The following is a 16,835-nucleotide window of genomic DNA, read 5'->3' on the forward strand; positions in this document are numbered from 1 at the left end:
AACAGATAGGTTATCAAGTTCAAATTCTAGATCTTCTATTTATATTAGCATGATCAAAGTAGCAAAACAATAATGTTGTAAGTCATAATGGTAAAAAAAGTTACGAGTCATTGGTAAGCCAAAAAAAAAGTGTCAAGGAAGCCCAATCCTATTAGAAAGCCTCCAGCTCATTGAAGAAAACCACTGTATCAGGATTTAAGAGTCTCCTTCAATGATGAAACAATTCATTGTAATTTATTTCTATGTCAATTGGGCTTCTATCAGGGACAAAATGTTGATTCTAGTAAATATCCCATTGACATAATGAGAAGGGAGAGCAGCTTGGAGTCATGGGTTTGGTGGCTTTTTTTTGGTGGATCAGATGGTATGGTTTGCTGCCTTCAGCTGCTTTTTTTTCTTTTTTTTTTTTTTTTGATCAATGACAGGAACAGATTCATTCAATATTAAGAAAAATAGTACAAGTGAACCAGCTTTCAGGTTAAGATGGTTTTTTCCTTCTCTTGATCTCAGACTTTGAGTATCAATTGGTACTTGCTGCTTGAAAAAGGTTGCAAATGTACAATTTTCTTTCTGTTGTTTTTTCCAACATGGAGAACATGTTTTCTCAAATACATCAACATTTCTGATATGCTTAAAAAATTTCTTTTATATGTTCAGAGAAAACTTAGTGCATCACATACACCCTAAATACCTAATAACAGAGGTAAACAAATAACAGAAGCTCTTACTGTTCTATCTCGTCAGGTTTCAAGTAGTCCAATGCCAATTGCAGGCGACGCATCCGAGCAATTTTCAAATCCCATCCTGGTAAGAGATTGACAACTCACATGTCAGAAATAACTAAGAGTATTGCTCAGATTGTATACAGGTGGTATAAAATTTGAGTTTACCAAAGTGTGCATTATATGGAAATGATGGGAATTATTTTTTGGTAAGCAGAAAAGATGGGACAATAATTAATAAACTAGCATGACATCAAACCAGTTGCAATTGTTTATGGCCAACTCTAAATTGTTCTGATAAAAAGCAAAATTGGTCATACAAAACAGAGGATTGTTAAAAAAATGCCCCAATGAAAAAACAAAAATGTCTTTGCAAAGGAGGATGCATGAAAGAAAATAAGATCTGTACACTGTCAGCCGTTCAATGTCTAAAGCAAAATTGATTATACAAAACAGAGGGTTGTTAAACAAAGATGGTAAACTTGTAGCATAAATTGAAAAACATTCAAGAAATGTTGGGCTTCCATTGAACTGCTTTAGGTTCATGAAGAAATATACTGTACCTTAAATACAAATCAAGGAATGAAATAATGAATTGTTACAGATTTGGGGGGAAAATAGGTCTCTTAAGGGAGATGGAGAGTTGACATAAGCTGGAAGAGGATAGATGTTAAAAAAACAACAGAGCATTCCTTTATATTAATAAAGACCTATAACATACACACAAAAAAGGGGAAAAAAAGATAACCTAGACTTTCTTATATTTCAAAAAGAAACCACCATATCAACCACACCTTAACTACCAAATCCGAAATCCTTCAAGCATATAGGTCTATGGCTCTAAGCCCACCATTATGTTCTAGCAAGCATGTTGTTTTGTCATCAGACAACCAGGGCAAATGCCTCAACTGTGCACCAAGGCATGTCTAGGTGCACAATTGAGGTACATCTCAAGTATAGTTACTTGCATATGCCCAGGTGATGGCACTTTGCAAAGGCATCAGACAACCAAGGCAAATGCCTCTTCAGAGGTTATGTTTCTACATACACTTGTCGCAAATGCCTCCCTCTCAGCTTTCTAAAGCATTTAATTCTTTTAAAATTCAAATTTGCATATTATTATGTATTAATGGCTTTTAAATTTTTTCAAACTTCTGCCTTGCTTCATCAAGGGATGTGCCTTACCTTGAACCTTGTGCCTCTGGCAATTGAAGGACCTTTGCACCTATCACTTTTAAAAAACTGCTTAGGCTATAATTAATTTTATAAAGAAAATGTTAACGACCATTTTATTAGTAACATTTAGAGGTAGGGCTATAACTTGGGTGAGAGATTGGGTTGAAATTTTGATAAAAATTGAGTGGACCCAAGCCTGATGCTGTGTAAACTCTTGACTTGCACCCCTATTTAAGAGTGATAAATATCCACAATAATCAGAAAGAGCAAAATAATATATCTGCAAGCAGTTGCATATGTTAATAATGTAAAAGCAGGGGTAGTAGGTGTTTATGTTTTGCTGCTTCTCTTTGTCCTATTTTCATTAGCATCAAAAGAATGATAATTAATGATTGCACCTAAGTGAAAGTGGTGTATTGGATCAAAACTATGAATTAACACCTTTTCTGTTGGTGGTTTGGAGTGGGTGGCTTCTTCCTCTACAGCTAGACCAAGGGCCTCCTTGCATTGGCATCTGCCTTGTGGTGATCAAATCAAATTAAACTTCGATGGCAGTAGCAAGGGAAATCCAGGACCTCCAGTCATAGGAGGGGGGGTATTCAGAGACTGTCAGGAACCCATTCTAGAGATTTATTCCATGCTCATTGGTCATGGGGACTGCAAGGGTTGAGCTGCCAGCAGTGTTACAAAGGATAGTAGTTGAGAAGACACTCAATATTAGATCACTAAAGGTGGAAGGAGATTCTAGAGTGGTAGTGGATTGGATGAAAAATAACAAGCCAGGATCATGACGATAGTAGAGCATAATGAGGATGATAAAAGCTATGACAAGGGAAGCAGAAATTAGTTTTTTGTTGGATCCATTAGCAGCAAATAATGCAGCTTATGCATTATTCAAACAAGGGATCAATAGAGATCAGCTACTTTGGAGACAATTATTGAAGAATGTAATGTAAATAGATAACAAGAGTTGGTTAGGTGGTAGTCTGGTAGATGTCAGCCTAAAAAGTGGGATGCTTGGTATATTTGTACATATTTAATTCTTTTTTGGTATTTCATGAAAGATAACAGTTAATATGGATCATCTTCATTGGGCAATTGTTACCTGTCTCTTTTTGTTTTATTGTTGCTTGTTGTTATGAGTGGTGTACCTCACACCTCTCTTTAGGGCGCTTGTATGTATTTTATTATCTCTTAATAAAGGGAAAATCTATGATGCAGAAAAGATATGGTATGGGAAGAGTTTTGACCAATCAAAACCCACCCATGAATTTTGATAAATAACACCTGATCGGCTACCACGTTTATGATTCTACTTGACGGGTCAGAAGTTTTTCAGATATCATATCTTTTCCATATCATAGTCGAACCCCTTAATAAAACTCCATTTTACTTATCAAAAAAATAAATAAAAGATAATAGTTATCAATCAAAAACTGTTCTTCAATGAATAATAAGGCTCCAAGATAACAAGCTATTAAGGATCACATGAAAACTATCAAAATCAAGTATCCGTACCATTTACCAAACAGATGTGATCTGCCACTTCAGGGCCTTCATATAAAATAACTTTGTCCAAGATTTCAACTTTCCAAGGTGGCCGGTGCTCCTTATTTCCTGCCAAAAGGCATTCTAGGTTATATTTATTGCCTGTGACAATATTTGGATGCCAATACCCAATGTATTCTACAGGAAGGATGGTTGATGAGACTGAAATAGAGGGAAGAACAATGGACAATCCATCTTGTGTCACCAAATAGAAACATCCCTGGAAAGAGCAACCAATTGCTTCTCCAACAAAGGCCTCCTCCCTTCCAAGCAAACCAGACCTTGTGCACTGCAAGTCCAAAACTCGGTCATCTTGAATTGCAGTAGCTACTTGTAAGTTACTATGAACAATTTTAAAGCCATTCTTATCATTTACATTGCACCTCCTAATGAGCCGAGTAATTCCAAAGGGTGAAAAACAAATGGAATCATATTTATTTGATACATCATTGGGAATTAGTATTCTTCGCATTGAGCTCAATGCTAATTGAGAACTGGGGAATCCCTGATCCTCTATCTGTGACACAGCAGAGAAACCACTCATGTAGTCACCATACTGGCCTACCCTCCTCCAGATGTAGCATTTTTTCTTATTGAGGAGTCTGATATCTTCCCTATTATCAGTGAAGAGGAAACTCTTATTTTTTAATAATGAGCTATTCAAACCATGACAATGTGAGAGTTTAGAAAACACTCTCTGACAGCCTAATTCAGAACCTCCAACCTCCCAGCCAGCCAATAAACCAAACCCAAAATGCGGGAGAAACTCCTTAAGAGAATAAGAATTGTCAGAAATAAAGTCATCGACACAAATTAGGTAGATTACACCATACTTATCTACAGAAGCTAACAGTGAAGAATCTGAAGCAACCATCAACCTTTCAAAAACTTGTGTACCACGTGAATACCCTTCAATCTGGTGATCTATTGCACTATTAACTTTTTTATCTGGTTCTCTTTGTATATCAGCACCTCCGGGGGTAAAATTATCCTTTGCAGGCAATTTTGCTTGTCCTGACAACTTACATTTTGGCTTGAGTCCACAGATCTGCAAAACGTCAAGACATGCAATAAATGCACCAGTTGTTGCACCATAGATGAATATTAAACCTGATGCATTGAGACAAAAAAGAAGATTGCTGGAAAACTGAAAGTCAGTCCACTCAATCTCAAGATCCAGATTGAGACAAGTTTGCTGAAGTTTTACTGAGCAAATCCACTGTATTCCCCAGTGGTGTATCATAGTAACCACCAATAAAACCTCCCTACTTCTTGCAGTTCTACCACTAGTATCAGTTAATACAGGATCTGTTATTGTCAAAACCAAACCAACCAAACGATGAGAAGAGCTGGCGAACACTCTAGAAAATTTGTATGAATTGTTGGTCCCTAGGCTTAAGATTCTGGGCAAGCTATTGGCATTTAGACTCAAAGAACTGGTTTCTGAATGTACTGATGCATCAGCCACAGGATGTAATGGTGTTTCCTCAATCCAATTTCCCTTAACATCCGATACAGGTTTTGTACGAGATAGAAACTCCAAGAATTTTGATGTGCTATCAACAATATTGAATGAAACTATCTCTGCAGAACAAGGAAATGACTGCTTTTCAGGAAACTTGGTCCAAAAGTGACCATCAGATTCAGTAGTATCAGCTTCAGTTAGGAAAGTCCGCAGCCATTTCTTTGATGTAGAGCTTATTGAGAGCAAATCATTATCCCCGGATTCTATGCAGACATCTTGAAAGGTTTTATCAGTTGCATTACCCTTGCTTGCTTCTGAGAAAATTCTAGGACTTTCATCATTTGAACCACACTGCTCTTTTGCCTGCAAATTATTAAGTGAGGCAGCACAAGGTCCCCATTCCACCCACCTCCCTTGTCCAACCTCATCCTCAGGCAAGATCATTTCACTGGTTTTATCTGGCTGACGAAAGGCATGGACTGTAACACCATGGTCACCAGATACAAAAAGAAGCTCTTTAAAAATAGCACCCTTGTGTTGGTTGTATGAATCCCCACAGTGACCCCAAGCCAATGATTTCACATCACAAGCAACAGGGTAGTGCTCAGATCTTGATGATCCATCTGGAGTAACTTTTTCAGGTTCAGAAGTGCACGGAATACTGTCTAATGAATCTGATATGCAAGATGCTTCCTGTTCTGTAGAACAGAAATCAGAAAAACTACGGCTCTGAAGTCCTTTCAAATGGTTATTCCTCTTTGTAGAATTTCCTGCATTCACTTAAAGTGAGAGAGATGAGAACAAAGGTGGAGGCAAGGATCAAATCACTGTAAAGGAAAAGGCAGGAGAGGTCGGGAATTTACCTGCAACCAGTGGAAGAAGCAAAGCTTCATATTGATAAGATAACAACAGTAACAATTCTCTTGTGGGAGAAATAAAAGCTTCACGGAATTCTGACAGGTTTAGTTGGATTTGAGAGGGGTCCCATCTTCGCAACTGCAATATAGCTGGACTATATCCACCCTCACCAATAAAAGAAGTAACCATAGTGGTCCTACTAGGAAAAAAAACTTGACTTAAATCGATGGATGAGAATGGTAGATTATAAGTGGAATTGACAGGCAGAGAGATGGATAGAAACAGAAATGACTAGTACAAACATGAGTACACACATATAGATGGTAATTTAGCAACAAGCTTACATAAGCCATTAAAAATAATAGGTGAATCATATTTTGGCAAAAAGGTAAACTAGGTATCTAGCACTATATAATATATACGATTTAGTCCATATAAATCACAGGCATTGAGTAAGGTCCATATCCTGTAAAACTAACTCGAGACCCTGAATAGCTGGAACCAACATTGGGTATTGGCCACCATTTAGCCATTAAATACCCAAGTAAATCATCTTTACTATATAATGCCAAAACTTTCAATCGGCCTCACATCAATGCGACAACCAATATATTTCATAAGATGTATAAAACCCAATCAATATTTCTCCATTTGTTGAAAGACATGCAATGCACATGCCTTTTCACGACCAGGAAATAAAGCTTCTTTACTCTTTAACCAAAGAAAAAGAATAATAAAGAATCAAATGTTTTCCCTTCAAAAACATATTTACTCTAATGGTTCTTTGTCAGACATGAAGGCAATAATTGTCAGCATCAAGCAGATCAAAAGAACAAATTGATACAACTATGGCAAAAGGGAAAAACCATAGAGGATGAAATGAAGTTCTCCCTCACAATTTCCTTTTTTTTAAAGGTAAAGTATCATTGTATTAATATAAAAGCAAAAGCATACAAGGTCCTCTATACAAAGAGTTTCTGTACACCATATACTAAGAACGCCCAAAAAGTCTATTTTCAAAAAAGAAGACAATTCCTCCTCACTAAAACATTTCAGATTTGAAATCCAGCTCCTTATAAGATCCACTGCAGTATTGATTACTGGCTCCTCTAAATTAATTTTGTGATAAAAAGTTTTACCATTCCTTTCCTGCTCACATGACTGCTATGAACACAACTGCCCAGAAGGCTTTCCAAATTTCCTAATTTTACATTTTGGATGCTTAGTTTGTTTAAGGAATCATAGTTTAAAAGTCTTATATAAGTGTTTTTAGATGTTTGTCACTTTTTTGCAGCCTATGTTCTATGAGCCAGAAATTGCACATTTAACTTGATTGTGGTATTCATTAGATAAGCAACTATCAAATGAGACCAATCTGATTTGTTCTTGGAACTTATGAATATTGTTGAGTGATGGGATTGTATTAAATTCCAAGTAATTGTCAGCATCGAGCAGATCAAAAGAATTCAGATCCTAGAGTAGGAGTAGGGTTGATAGGGATGTCTTAAATGTGGAATTCAGATCCTAGACTAGACCTTGTATTTTCTCCTCAGAAAAGGTTTTGCCTTTCTTAATTTCACTTTCCTCTTATAACAATTTTTTGTTTATCCCTGGACTTGGTTTGTTCTTGTTCTTTATCGCTTCCCTTCCTCTAGGTTCCTTACCACAATTTTTCTTTTCTTCTATTAATAAAATTTAAGGTTACCAATCAAATGAAAAAAGAAACTAGTTGATGCTATCAATCAGGCAATCCAATTTCTTCTTGCTTCTAAATGGGCCTGATGTTGTGGACGCTTTTATTGGGAAGCAATATCGCCGCCAACAGCAGCAGTAAAGGGTGCAAGATTCGGTGTTCTCATCTTATCTAATTCAGTGTTCTCATCTTATCTAGCTAGATACAGTTCTATCTTATCTGTTCAGTGTTCTTATCTTATCTGTTTCTATCTTAGCTAAATTCAGTAGTATAGATTAGTAGGGAGTCTTCCTAAAAGTATGACTCTTATCTTCTTGTAATCTCCTATTTAAAGGAGCTGACGATTCAATAAAGACATCGAAATTTCCAATCAAGAAATAGCAGAGGAGAGGGGGTGATCTCTTTAATAATCACCATTAAGGCGCCAAGATAGGTTCCTCAAGAAAAGGGAGGAACAAGGGAAAACAGGAGGTTTTCCCCGTTGACCGACCTCTGACGAGATCCTATTCGCGGGCCCTTAACAATCTGGTATCAGAGCCAGGCGTCATGGGTGACCTTGAGCAATTGACGACTAAGTTTCATGAACTGGAGCACAAGCTCGTGGAAAACAGCACGGAGGTGCGCGAGATCAAGGACGATGTCCAAGAATTAAGGCGCTTGATGGAGTTATATTTTTCTAGCAAGGAAAGGAATCCAGAAGGGGCTGCAACCACAAACGGCCGCTGACCAGACATGGCAGAATCGTCCGGCGAGCAGTAGGTCGTTGCCCAAGGAGCCGCGATCATTCCCAAATACAGTAGGCTGGAATTCCCTTCCTATAATGGCGCTGGAGATCCTCTGCGATGGTTGTACAGATGTGAGCAGTTCTTCCGCAACCAACGGACAGAGGACAGAGACAAGGTAAGCTTAGCCACATTCCACATGACGGAGGAGGTGCAGCTCTGGTTTTATAGTTGGAGCAGGAGGAACCCGGGCTCAGTTAGACCCAATTCAAATCCTACTGCCTTCTCAGGTTTGGGCCTCCATTAACAAGCAACCCATTAGGCGAACTAATCAACCTCAAACAAACAGGAACGATGGCTGAATATCAACGTCAGTTTCAGACCCTCCTTGCAAGAGCATCATCGGTACGACCAAACCAGCAGGTTGACATGTTCACCGTAGGGTTAGCAGAAACTTTGAGGGTGGGTGTGGAGATGCAAAATCCCCCCAACCTGGTTACTGCTATGAATTTGGTTGGCGCTTTTGAACGCAAGCTGCAACTCAGCCGCGGAACTTTCAGTATAGGGCGGCCTCTGAAAGCATGGGCATCCCCAAAACCACTCAGAATGGCTCCATCTTCAGCATCCAGCCAAGAACAGAAACCACAGACGAGCAACAATTCCAGATCGGCATCCAGTGTGGGAAGCAGTGTTGTTGCACCCCCTATTAAGCACTTATCCAGGGCTGAGATGGTGGAACGCAGGGCGAGGGGACAGTGTTTTAATTGTGATGAACTCTACTCAGCAGGGCACAAGTGCAAGAGACTTTTCTGCCTCCTGGTGGAACAAGAGGAAGATGAGGATGAACCCTCTTCATTGGAACCCGATCCAGGAGGGCAAAATCATTCCACCTATCCTGGATTCCTTTGACTGTGTTCCAAGACACCTATCCTGAATTTGAGCTTGAGGACGTATTCTTATCTTATCTAATTCAGTGTTCTTAGTCCAAGAGGGGAGTAATGTTGTGGACGCTTTTATTGGGAAGCAATATCGCCGCCAACAGCAGTAGTAAAGGATGCAAGATTCAGTGTTCTCATCTTATCTAATTCAGTGTTCTCGTCTTATCTAGCTAGATACAGTTCTATCTTATCTGCTCAGTATTCTTATCTTATCTGTTTTCAGTACTATGGATTAGTAGGGAATCTTATCTGTTCAGTGTTCTTATCTTATCTGTTTCTATCTTAGCTAAATTCAGTAGTATAGATTAGTAGGGAGTCTTCCTAAAAGTATGACTCTTATCTTCTTGTAATCTCCTATTTAAAGGAGCTGATGATTCAATAAAGGCATCGAAATTTCCAGTCAAGAAACAGCAGAGGAGAGGGGGTGATCTCTTTAATAACCACCATTAAGGCGCCAAGATAGGTTCCTCAAGAAAAGGGAGGAACAAGGGAAAACAGGAGGTTTTCCCCGTTGACCAACCTGTGACGAGATCCTATTCGCAGGCCCTTAACACCTGATACCCCATTCATCCATTCCCTTGGCTATAGACGTGGGTACCAAATAAACATCTAGCTTCAACCTTTTATTTGGATTGCACATTAGACAAGATTCTAGCAATTGATCATTTCACTTTCCATGGAAGAGATATAAAAATGTGTTTTCTTTCTGCAACACGCAAGAATAATCAATTATGCATCTTCTTTATTGCCCTTTTGTCACGGTCTGACACAGGCTTAACCTTGCCTACGCTTGGTAGGCTTACATTAAGGGACATCACCGTCATTTTTGCCTATAAGATTTTATCTTCAGGCAGACCTCCAAAAGCTTAATGTACTCTTTGAGGAGGGGTGGTCGACCTCCTTGGGTGCCTGACCTTGGCACTCCTAGACCATCATCCCTTGCGGGGCAGCCCTGGTTAATGGCTAGCATGGCTACCAGGGCTCCTCATGGGTGTACACATGCTCATGGGGACACTATGCCACCGACACTCAAGGGAGGCTTGGCATGTGGGCATGGCATAAGCATGACCCTTCACCACGCCAGCCCCTTTCCTAAGCTGAATGAGCTATCCCGTTGCCCATAGCGCACGGGTGTGTTCATCCCAGCGGTTGCCCATCATCATTAGCACACAGGTGCCTAGCATCATCAACATACAGGAGTCCCTCTCATCAGCGCCAAGTCGCCTCTCATCATGGTCGTCCCCCTTTAGCACGTAAGCGGTGCCTCCCATGGACCGAAAGGAGCCAACACAGTGCCCCGACCATGCAAGCTGAGGTCATGATCCAGTGCTACTGAACTTAGTGGAGCCATCACATCGGGCAACTCCTAGCCCTAAGCACACGAAAGGCTTGTCCTGGCCTACCTTGGCCTGGATGCCGCACAGGTTTCTTCCGTTGCAGATCTACCCCCGTGACAGTAGGTATCAGAGCGAGCTAGCCAACTGCTGCCGCAGTTGGTATCAGAGCAAAAGCACACAGAGCCAAATGAAGCGGTTATCTCGACAAGCAGCACATCGTGGGGTGCGGTCCCTAGGCACTTCCACTCGGATACAAGCAAGCAATCATTCACATCAGGCCTGGCAAGAGGCCATTCATCGTGTCCCCATTCCAATGACCCCAAAGCAGCGCCTTTGCGGGGGCAGACGCATTGGTCGCTGCGCTGATGCAGGGGCAAACACATTGGTCGTTGCGCTCATGCGGGGGCAGATGCATGGTCCTTTTCATGGAAGGCATATTGTGGTGGTTTGAGTGGGGAAATGCCATGCTTCCTCACGGACATCAGTTGCTATTCATTTTAGTGAGTTGTGGGCGGTGCACCTACATCTTGGTTTCATGATGGATGAGCCATTGTTCTGTAGCTTTGCCTGAGGCTGTACCGAGGAAGGGACAACAGTCCGAAATTGGGTTGTGTCGACGGTTGGTCAAGGAATATCACTGAAGTGGCAGTTTTGCATCAAATGGGTCCTCGATTGAAGCCACAATATTGGAATGATAGGAATGTGGGTACACTGGCCGTTGGAGCATGGCGGCCCATCACAAGCAATGCATCAGAGGACATGCTCAGTTCATCACAGGTTGAACACTTGCGGCAACAACAACACATCACAAGGCAAGTGCATGTTCGGCAACATCATGGGTAAAAGTTGCCACCACTCGCCACATTGCAGTCAGATCTCCTTGAGCCAGCAACACATTGGGGCCCCCTCGGAGCGAAGATGTAGCCCGAACCGGCGAGGCGAAGTGTAGTTTTGAGGGCCAAAAGAGGATAAGCTATGTCTAGGTTTGAGTAACTCGAACACAGTGAGGTGAAGTCTGCAGGCCAGCATGGTGAAAGGATACCCAGCACACACCGCCAACAGCAGGAGTAGACCTATCACATTGTGTTCGGTAGCACCACCGAAAAGCTACCACAAAGACAGTCGAGCCTTAAGGTAAAAATGATACATGGGGCGGACCTCCGGGAAGCACACACATCCAATTTCTTTGAGGGCCCTTCTTTCACACTTTCAACGGCATAGCCATTGTGCGGTTTGAGTGACCTCAATACTGGAGGTGAAGTCTAGGTAGGTCAGCATGGTGAAATGGTTCCGTCCCCATAAATGGACACCAACATAGGCGAGACCCGGGTTGACCAGGCGAGCCCAGGAACTGGCACACAAGTGGATGGCACGGGACACAGACACCCATTCACGAAGGAGCCATTATCGAGGTCGACAATGGATTGAGTGGGGGAGCCTGTCACGGTCTGACACATGCTTAGCCTTGCCTACGCTTGGCGGGCTTACGTTAAGGGACATCACCATCATTTTTGCCTGTAAGATTTGGGAGAATTGATGTTATCTTCAGGCAAACCTCCAAAAGTTTAACGTATTCTTTGATGAGGGGTGGTCGACCTCCTTGGGTGCCTGACCTTGGCACTCCTAGACCATCATCCCTTGCGGGGCGGCCCTGGTTAATGGCTAGCATGGCTACTAGGGTTCCTCATGGGCGCACACATGCTCATGGGGACAATGCATGGACCGGCACTGTGCCACCGACACTCAAGGGAGACTTGGCATGCGGGCCTGGCCTAAGCATGACCCTTCACCACGCCAGCCCCTTGCCTAAGCTGAATGAGCTATCCCATTGCCCATAGCGCATGGGTGTGTTCCATCCCAGTGGTTGCCTATCATCATTGTCACACAGGTGCCTAGCATCATCGGCATATAGGAGTCCCTCTCATCGGTGTCAAGTCGCCTCTCATCATGGTCGTCCCCCTTTAGCACGTAAGTAGCACCTCCCATGGACCGAAAGGAGCCAACACAGTGCCCCGGCCATGTGAACTGAGGTCATGATCCAGTGCTATTGAACTTGGTGGAGCCATCACATCAGGCAACTCCTATCCCTAAGCACACGAAAGGCTTGTCCTGGCCTACCTTGGCATGGGTTTCTTCCGCTGCAGATCTACCCCCGTGACACTTTGGTTGCAAGATTGGTGGCATTTCATTAGGTTATTTGTGCAGCAATAGGTCATCATCGGCACAACCTCCTCATTCATTGCAAGGGGTTTCAGCAAGAGGGGTAATATTTCTAGAACCTTGTTCCTTTTGCTACATGCTCACACATATGGTGGGAAAGATATAAGAGAACTTCAATCAGAAAAGATGTTTACTGGATGCTGTCATGGCAAAAGTATAATGCATCATTTACTTTTGGTCTTCTATCTTAAATAACTTTAGCAACTGAACTTAAATGATTTTTGTATTTTTGTAATGTGTACAATAGCATCATTTTGAGCCTTCCAAATGAAGAATTGTATATGATGCATATGCTGGTGCTGCATGGAAAAAAGCCATGTTCACTTGCAGCAACCAAAAACAAAACTTTTAAAGGGGGTGTTCAGCCTCTCCTATGCATAACCTGTCAGAAAACAATGTGAACTTGATAAATTTAGCCCAGGCCCAAAAAGAGTAATATATCTAAGCCCCTGTATATACTTGAACCAAAATAATTGGGATAAGGGGCTAGGTAACAGAAAAGTTGGACCCATCGACGTCTATCCAAGAATAGGTGAATCAAATTTTTAATGGCTACTCCTTAACAACTAAGGATTTCGGAGGCAAAAATGGTTGCTTCTTAATTGGTCGCATAAATTTCATGTTTAAAATAGCTATCGAGTAGTTCAAATGTAGTTCAGCAATGTCTTTCAATATCACCATCACGAGCTTCACATATCGACCAAAGGTAAACAAACAGATTCATAAATTCAACCCCCAAAGGGAAAAATAATCCATGCCCAATCAAGAAAATACTATGAAGAAACAAGTTCAGCTACATCACATGATATCAAATTCATACCTGCAAGCTCCAAACGACGTAACAGAAACTGAAGCTTCACCAAAAACGATAATCTGATGCACAAACAAAGAATCTCAGAAGGAACAACATCTCATATTAAAGCGAATTATATACAGCCGCAAACGTATCAACTCTCGGAACCTGAAATCAGATCGAAATATACAAAACCGGATGAAACAGATAGGAACATGCAAGATCGATTCCAAAACCTAAGCGCCAGTGGCCGCAGAAAATGAAAATGAAGCGGAACTCCAATCTCTAAAGCGACCAAAAACCTGGAAATTCATGGGTTTCTTGGAAGCTCGCGAGATCTCTTACTGGGAGATCGACATGTCAGCTAATAATCTCGCGTTCTCAATACTTTTAACCATCTCCGTCGGGTTCTAGCGATTACCGCCCTTTTATACTCAATTTTGTACTCAATGGGCATGTCGTTTCTCTCTGGAATTAATAAAACAAAGGTGTTATCACTTAAGCCTCTCTTGTTCTCATAAACTGCATAACTGCCACGGACAACGAGTAAGGGTTGTAAAATGGGTTGGGTTTCCAATTGACCAATAGGCAATAGCAAATATAAATCAAGCTGTACCAGTTCACTTTGAACCGTCTGCGTTGGGACACGCCGAAAATTACCGTCGAGTCTCCATCATTTGCGCCACGTCCAAAGTTGCCACCTGCGACCCCTTTGAGTCCTTCACTTGAGATGAGGCGACACATCTCCCCTCGAGTTTCTACGTATTCATGGGCCGGGTAGCCCGACGGCCCAGCCCGGTCTGGCTTGCACCCAGTTGGACTTGGTCATGTAATTAGGCCTGTAAGCCTGACCTCAGGCCTAACACAATAAGCCCGATAGTGTTTCAGGCCGGGCTCAGGATTTATCAACAAAACCCGATCCAGCCCGATTCAATATTATATATTTTATAAAATACATAATGTGTATTTTATATATTATATAAAATATATAAATAATATAATACTTATTGAAATATATATATTTATAATTTAATATATACATTGTTTATTTTTTTCTTTATAATTTCTCTCTCTCTCTCTCTATTCAGCCACTTCAACAGTAGTAACAGTATGGGCTAAATTTTGGGCTCGGGCCCGGGCTTGGGTCTTAGAAAAATCTATTAATACAGAGTGAAAGCCCGGCACAAGCCCGGCCCGACACATAAATAGGTCTGCTCACAATCATAATAAGTTAACAACCTCTACTGAGGTTTTCACTCTAACATAAACCTTCTCCTCTATTTTCATAAAATCCTGGAATTACCTATTTACATCTTTGTTCCAACGATGGAGATTTTAAAGTTACGAAATTATCCTTTTCAATTTATTAGGGACTTAGGTCGTCTTTCATATAATTCAAAATGCTAAATTTGTTTTAGATTTAATGTTTTTATTGAATAAAATTATTTTATTCTTTTATGTCTAATTGAGAATTTTTAATTAAAATTGGGGAAAATTCCCAATCAGTATCATGTACTTTGGCTCGAGTGACAATTTGGCCCTTGAACTTTTAAAATGTGACAATCTAGTACCTGACGTTAACCAGTTCGTTAATCAACCGTTAAGTGACATTTGAAAAGTCAAAAATGCCCTTCGAATGTCATATAATTCTCTTTATCAACCATTCAAACGTTGACAAAAAATTGAACAATCCCAAATCCTAGCCTCTTCTATTCAAAAAAGCTAGTGATTGTTTAGAAGAATCTAGAATTTGGGACTGTTCAGTTTATTGTCAATGTTTGGATGGTTGATAAAGAGAATTAGATGACATTCTTAGGGCATTTTTGACTTTTCAAATGTCACTTAACGACTAGTTAGCATACTGGTTAACTACAGGTATTGGATTGTCACACTTTGAAAGTTCAGGTACTAGATTGTCACATTTTGAAAGTTTAGGTACTAGATTGTCACATTTTAAAAGTTCGAGTATTGAATTATCGCATTTTAAAGTTTGGAGACCAAATTGTCACTCGAGCCAAAGTACAGGGTACTGGTAAGGAATTTTCCCTTAAAATTGAAATATTCTTTTGAGAATATTTTAATAGATTTCCATCTAAACTAATAGATATAAAAGTAAAATGGGTACAATTGAAAAATGGTTGCTTTAGACCAATGTTTTCCATCCACGACAATAAACTTGGGACCTTGGCTGGTTCAGTCATACCCAATAACCACTTTTGATAAAAATTGGAGAAAATCGGTTGATTTGGATGGTTTAATTGAAAACTGGTGGACCAGTCCCAATTTCATGAAACTGCCCAAGCCCTTTAGTAATTGATGAGGCTTGAACCCATGTCCCTTTATTTTCATATATTGCTTAATTACCATTAGTCCACCTCTTTACTTGTATTAATTAAGGATTCATTATTGTATATATTACTTTATTATGCACGTATTTTAAAAAAATATAAATTAAGAGACTTGAACTCTAGTCATTTGCTTTAAAAATGAATGAACTTGTTATCTATTTACCATACTTAAATTTATTAAGTTTTATAAAATATATTATATAGTATTTATATGACATGTCATCACGGTTCAACCCCGGTTGAACCTCTTCCTTCTTCGTTCTATGCCGGCCTGATTCTGTAAACATTGTATTTTACACTTTTCATTGCACATCTACTTTAATTCTTTATTATAATCGGCATCAAAGCCTTATCTCAACTATATGATGTCCAAGGCCTATTACATGAATCCAATTTCGTACTTCTATTCCATTTTAAAGTATAGCCATTGCTGAATTATGAATGCTTAAATAATTTTTCATTACTTTAACCTGTATACTTTTTTATTCCACCGAAAATGTTTTAGAGAAAGAATTTGACTAAAGAAAATGAAAAAAATAAAATGGAACATGGGTTTCCTTTCTTCCAAGAGTTGGTTTCATGTTAGGGATGGAAACTGCAGGATGCTATTTTTAAAGGGAATGACTTTACCTTTAGGCTGTGTTTGGTTTAAAGGAAAAAGTAGGAAAAGAAAGAGAAAGGTAGAAAACCTTTACAAATCTTGTATGGATTTCCCCACCTTTCCCTATCTTTTCCTTCAAACGAAACATAACCTTAGGCTTTATCCAGCAATGCAAAACGGAATGGTTGTTTCCATGGAGCTTGTAATCAGTGCTAGACTTGGTGAAATGATTTGCTGAGAACAAAAAGACTAATGGTGCACCGAGTCACCAAATTTCTAGGCATCCTTATAAGTAGGGGCGGAGTTAGGATTTTTTATTAATGGGAGCCAAAAGCTAACAAGCAAGGATAGAAAAAGCAAAGGGTAATAAGCATAGGTAGGGGCTAAAATCTAAAAGAGTTTTAAATGGGTACT

The 16,835-nt window shown here is 40.2% G+C and overlaps 1 protein-coding gene across 3 annotated transcripts in view; it reads right to left on the reverse strand.

The window, feature by feature from the left end:
• Positions 1-13,961, reverse strand: part of LOC148851505 (spatacsin carboxy-terminus protein) — a 48,253-nt gene extending 34,292 nt beyond the window's left edge. The window contains exons 1-5 of one of the 3 annotated variants that reach the window (XM_088947062.1): positions 13,641-13,961; positions 13,500-13,552; positions 5,775-5,965; positions 3,417-5,681; positions 729-804 (exon numbers count right to left, since the gene is read on the reverse strand). In XM_088947062.1, the coding sequence (XP_088803188.1) occupies positions 729-804; positions 3,417-5,681; positions 5,775-5,958 (2,525 nt within the window). In that variant the 5' untranslated portion in view covers positions 5,959-5,965; positions 13,500-13,552; positions 13,641-13,961. Of the gene's footprint in view, positions 1-728; positions 805-3,416; positions 5,682-5,774; positions 5,969-13,499 lie in introns of all 3 variants that reach the window. The other 2 variants (XM_088947061.1, XM_088947063.1) reach the window with 2 other exon arrangements.
• Positions 13,962-16,835: the final 2,874 nt, after the last annotated feature.

Source organism: Nelumbo lutea, chromosome 5 (genome assembly GCF_056320005.1).
Source record: "Nelumbo lutea isolate HS-2025 chromosome 5, American lotus-T2T, whole genome shotgun sequence".
Taxonomy (NCBI): Eukaryota; Viridiplantae; Streptophyta; class Magnoliopsida; order Proteales; family Nelumbonaceae; genus Nelumbo; species Nelumbo lutea.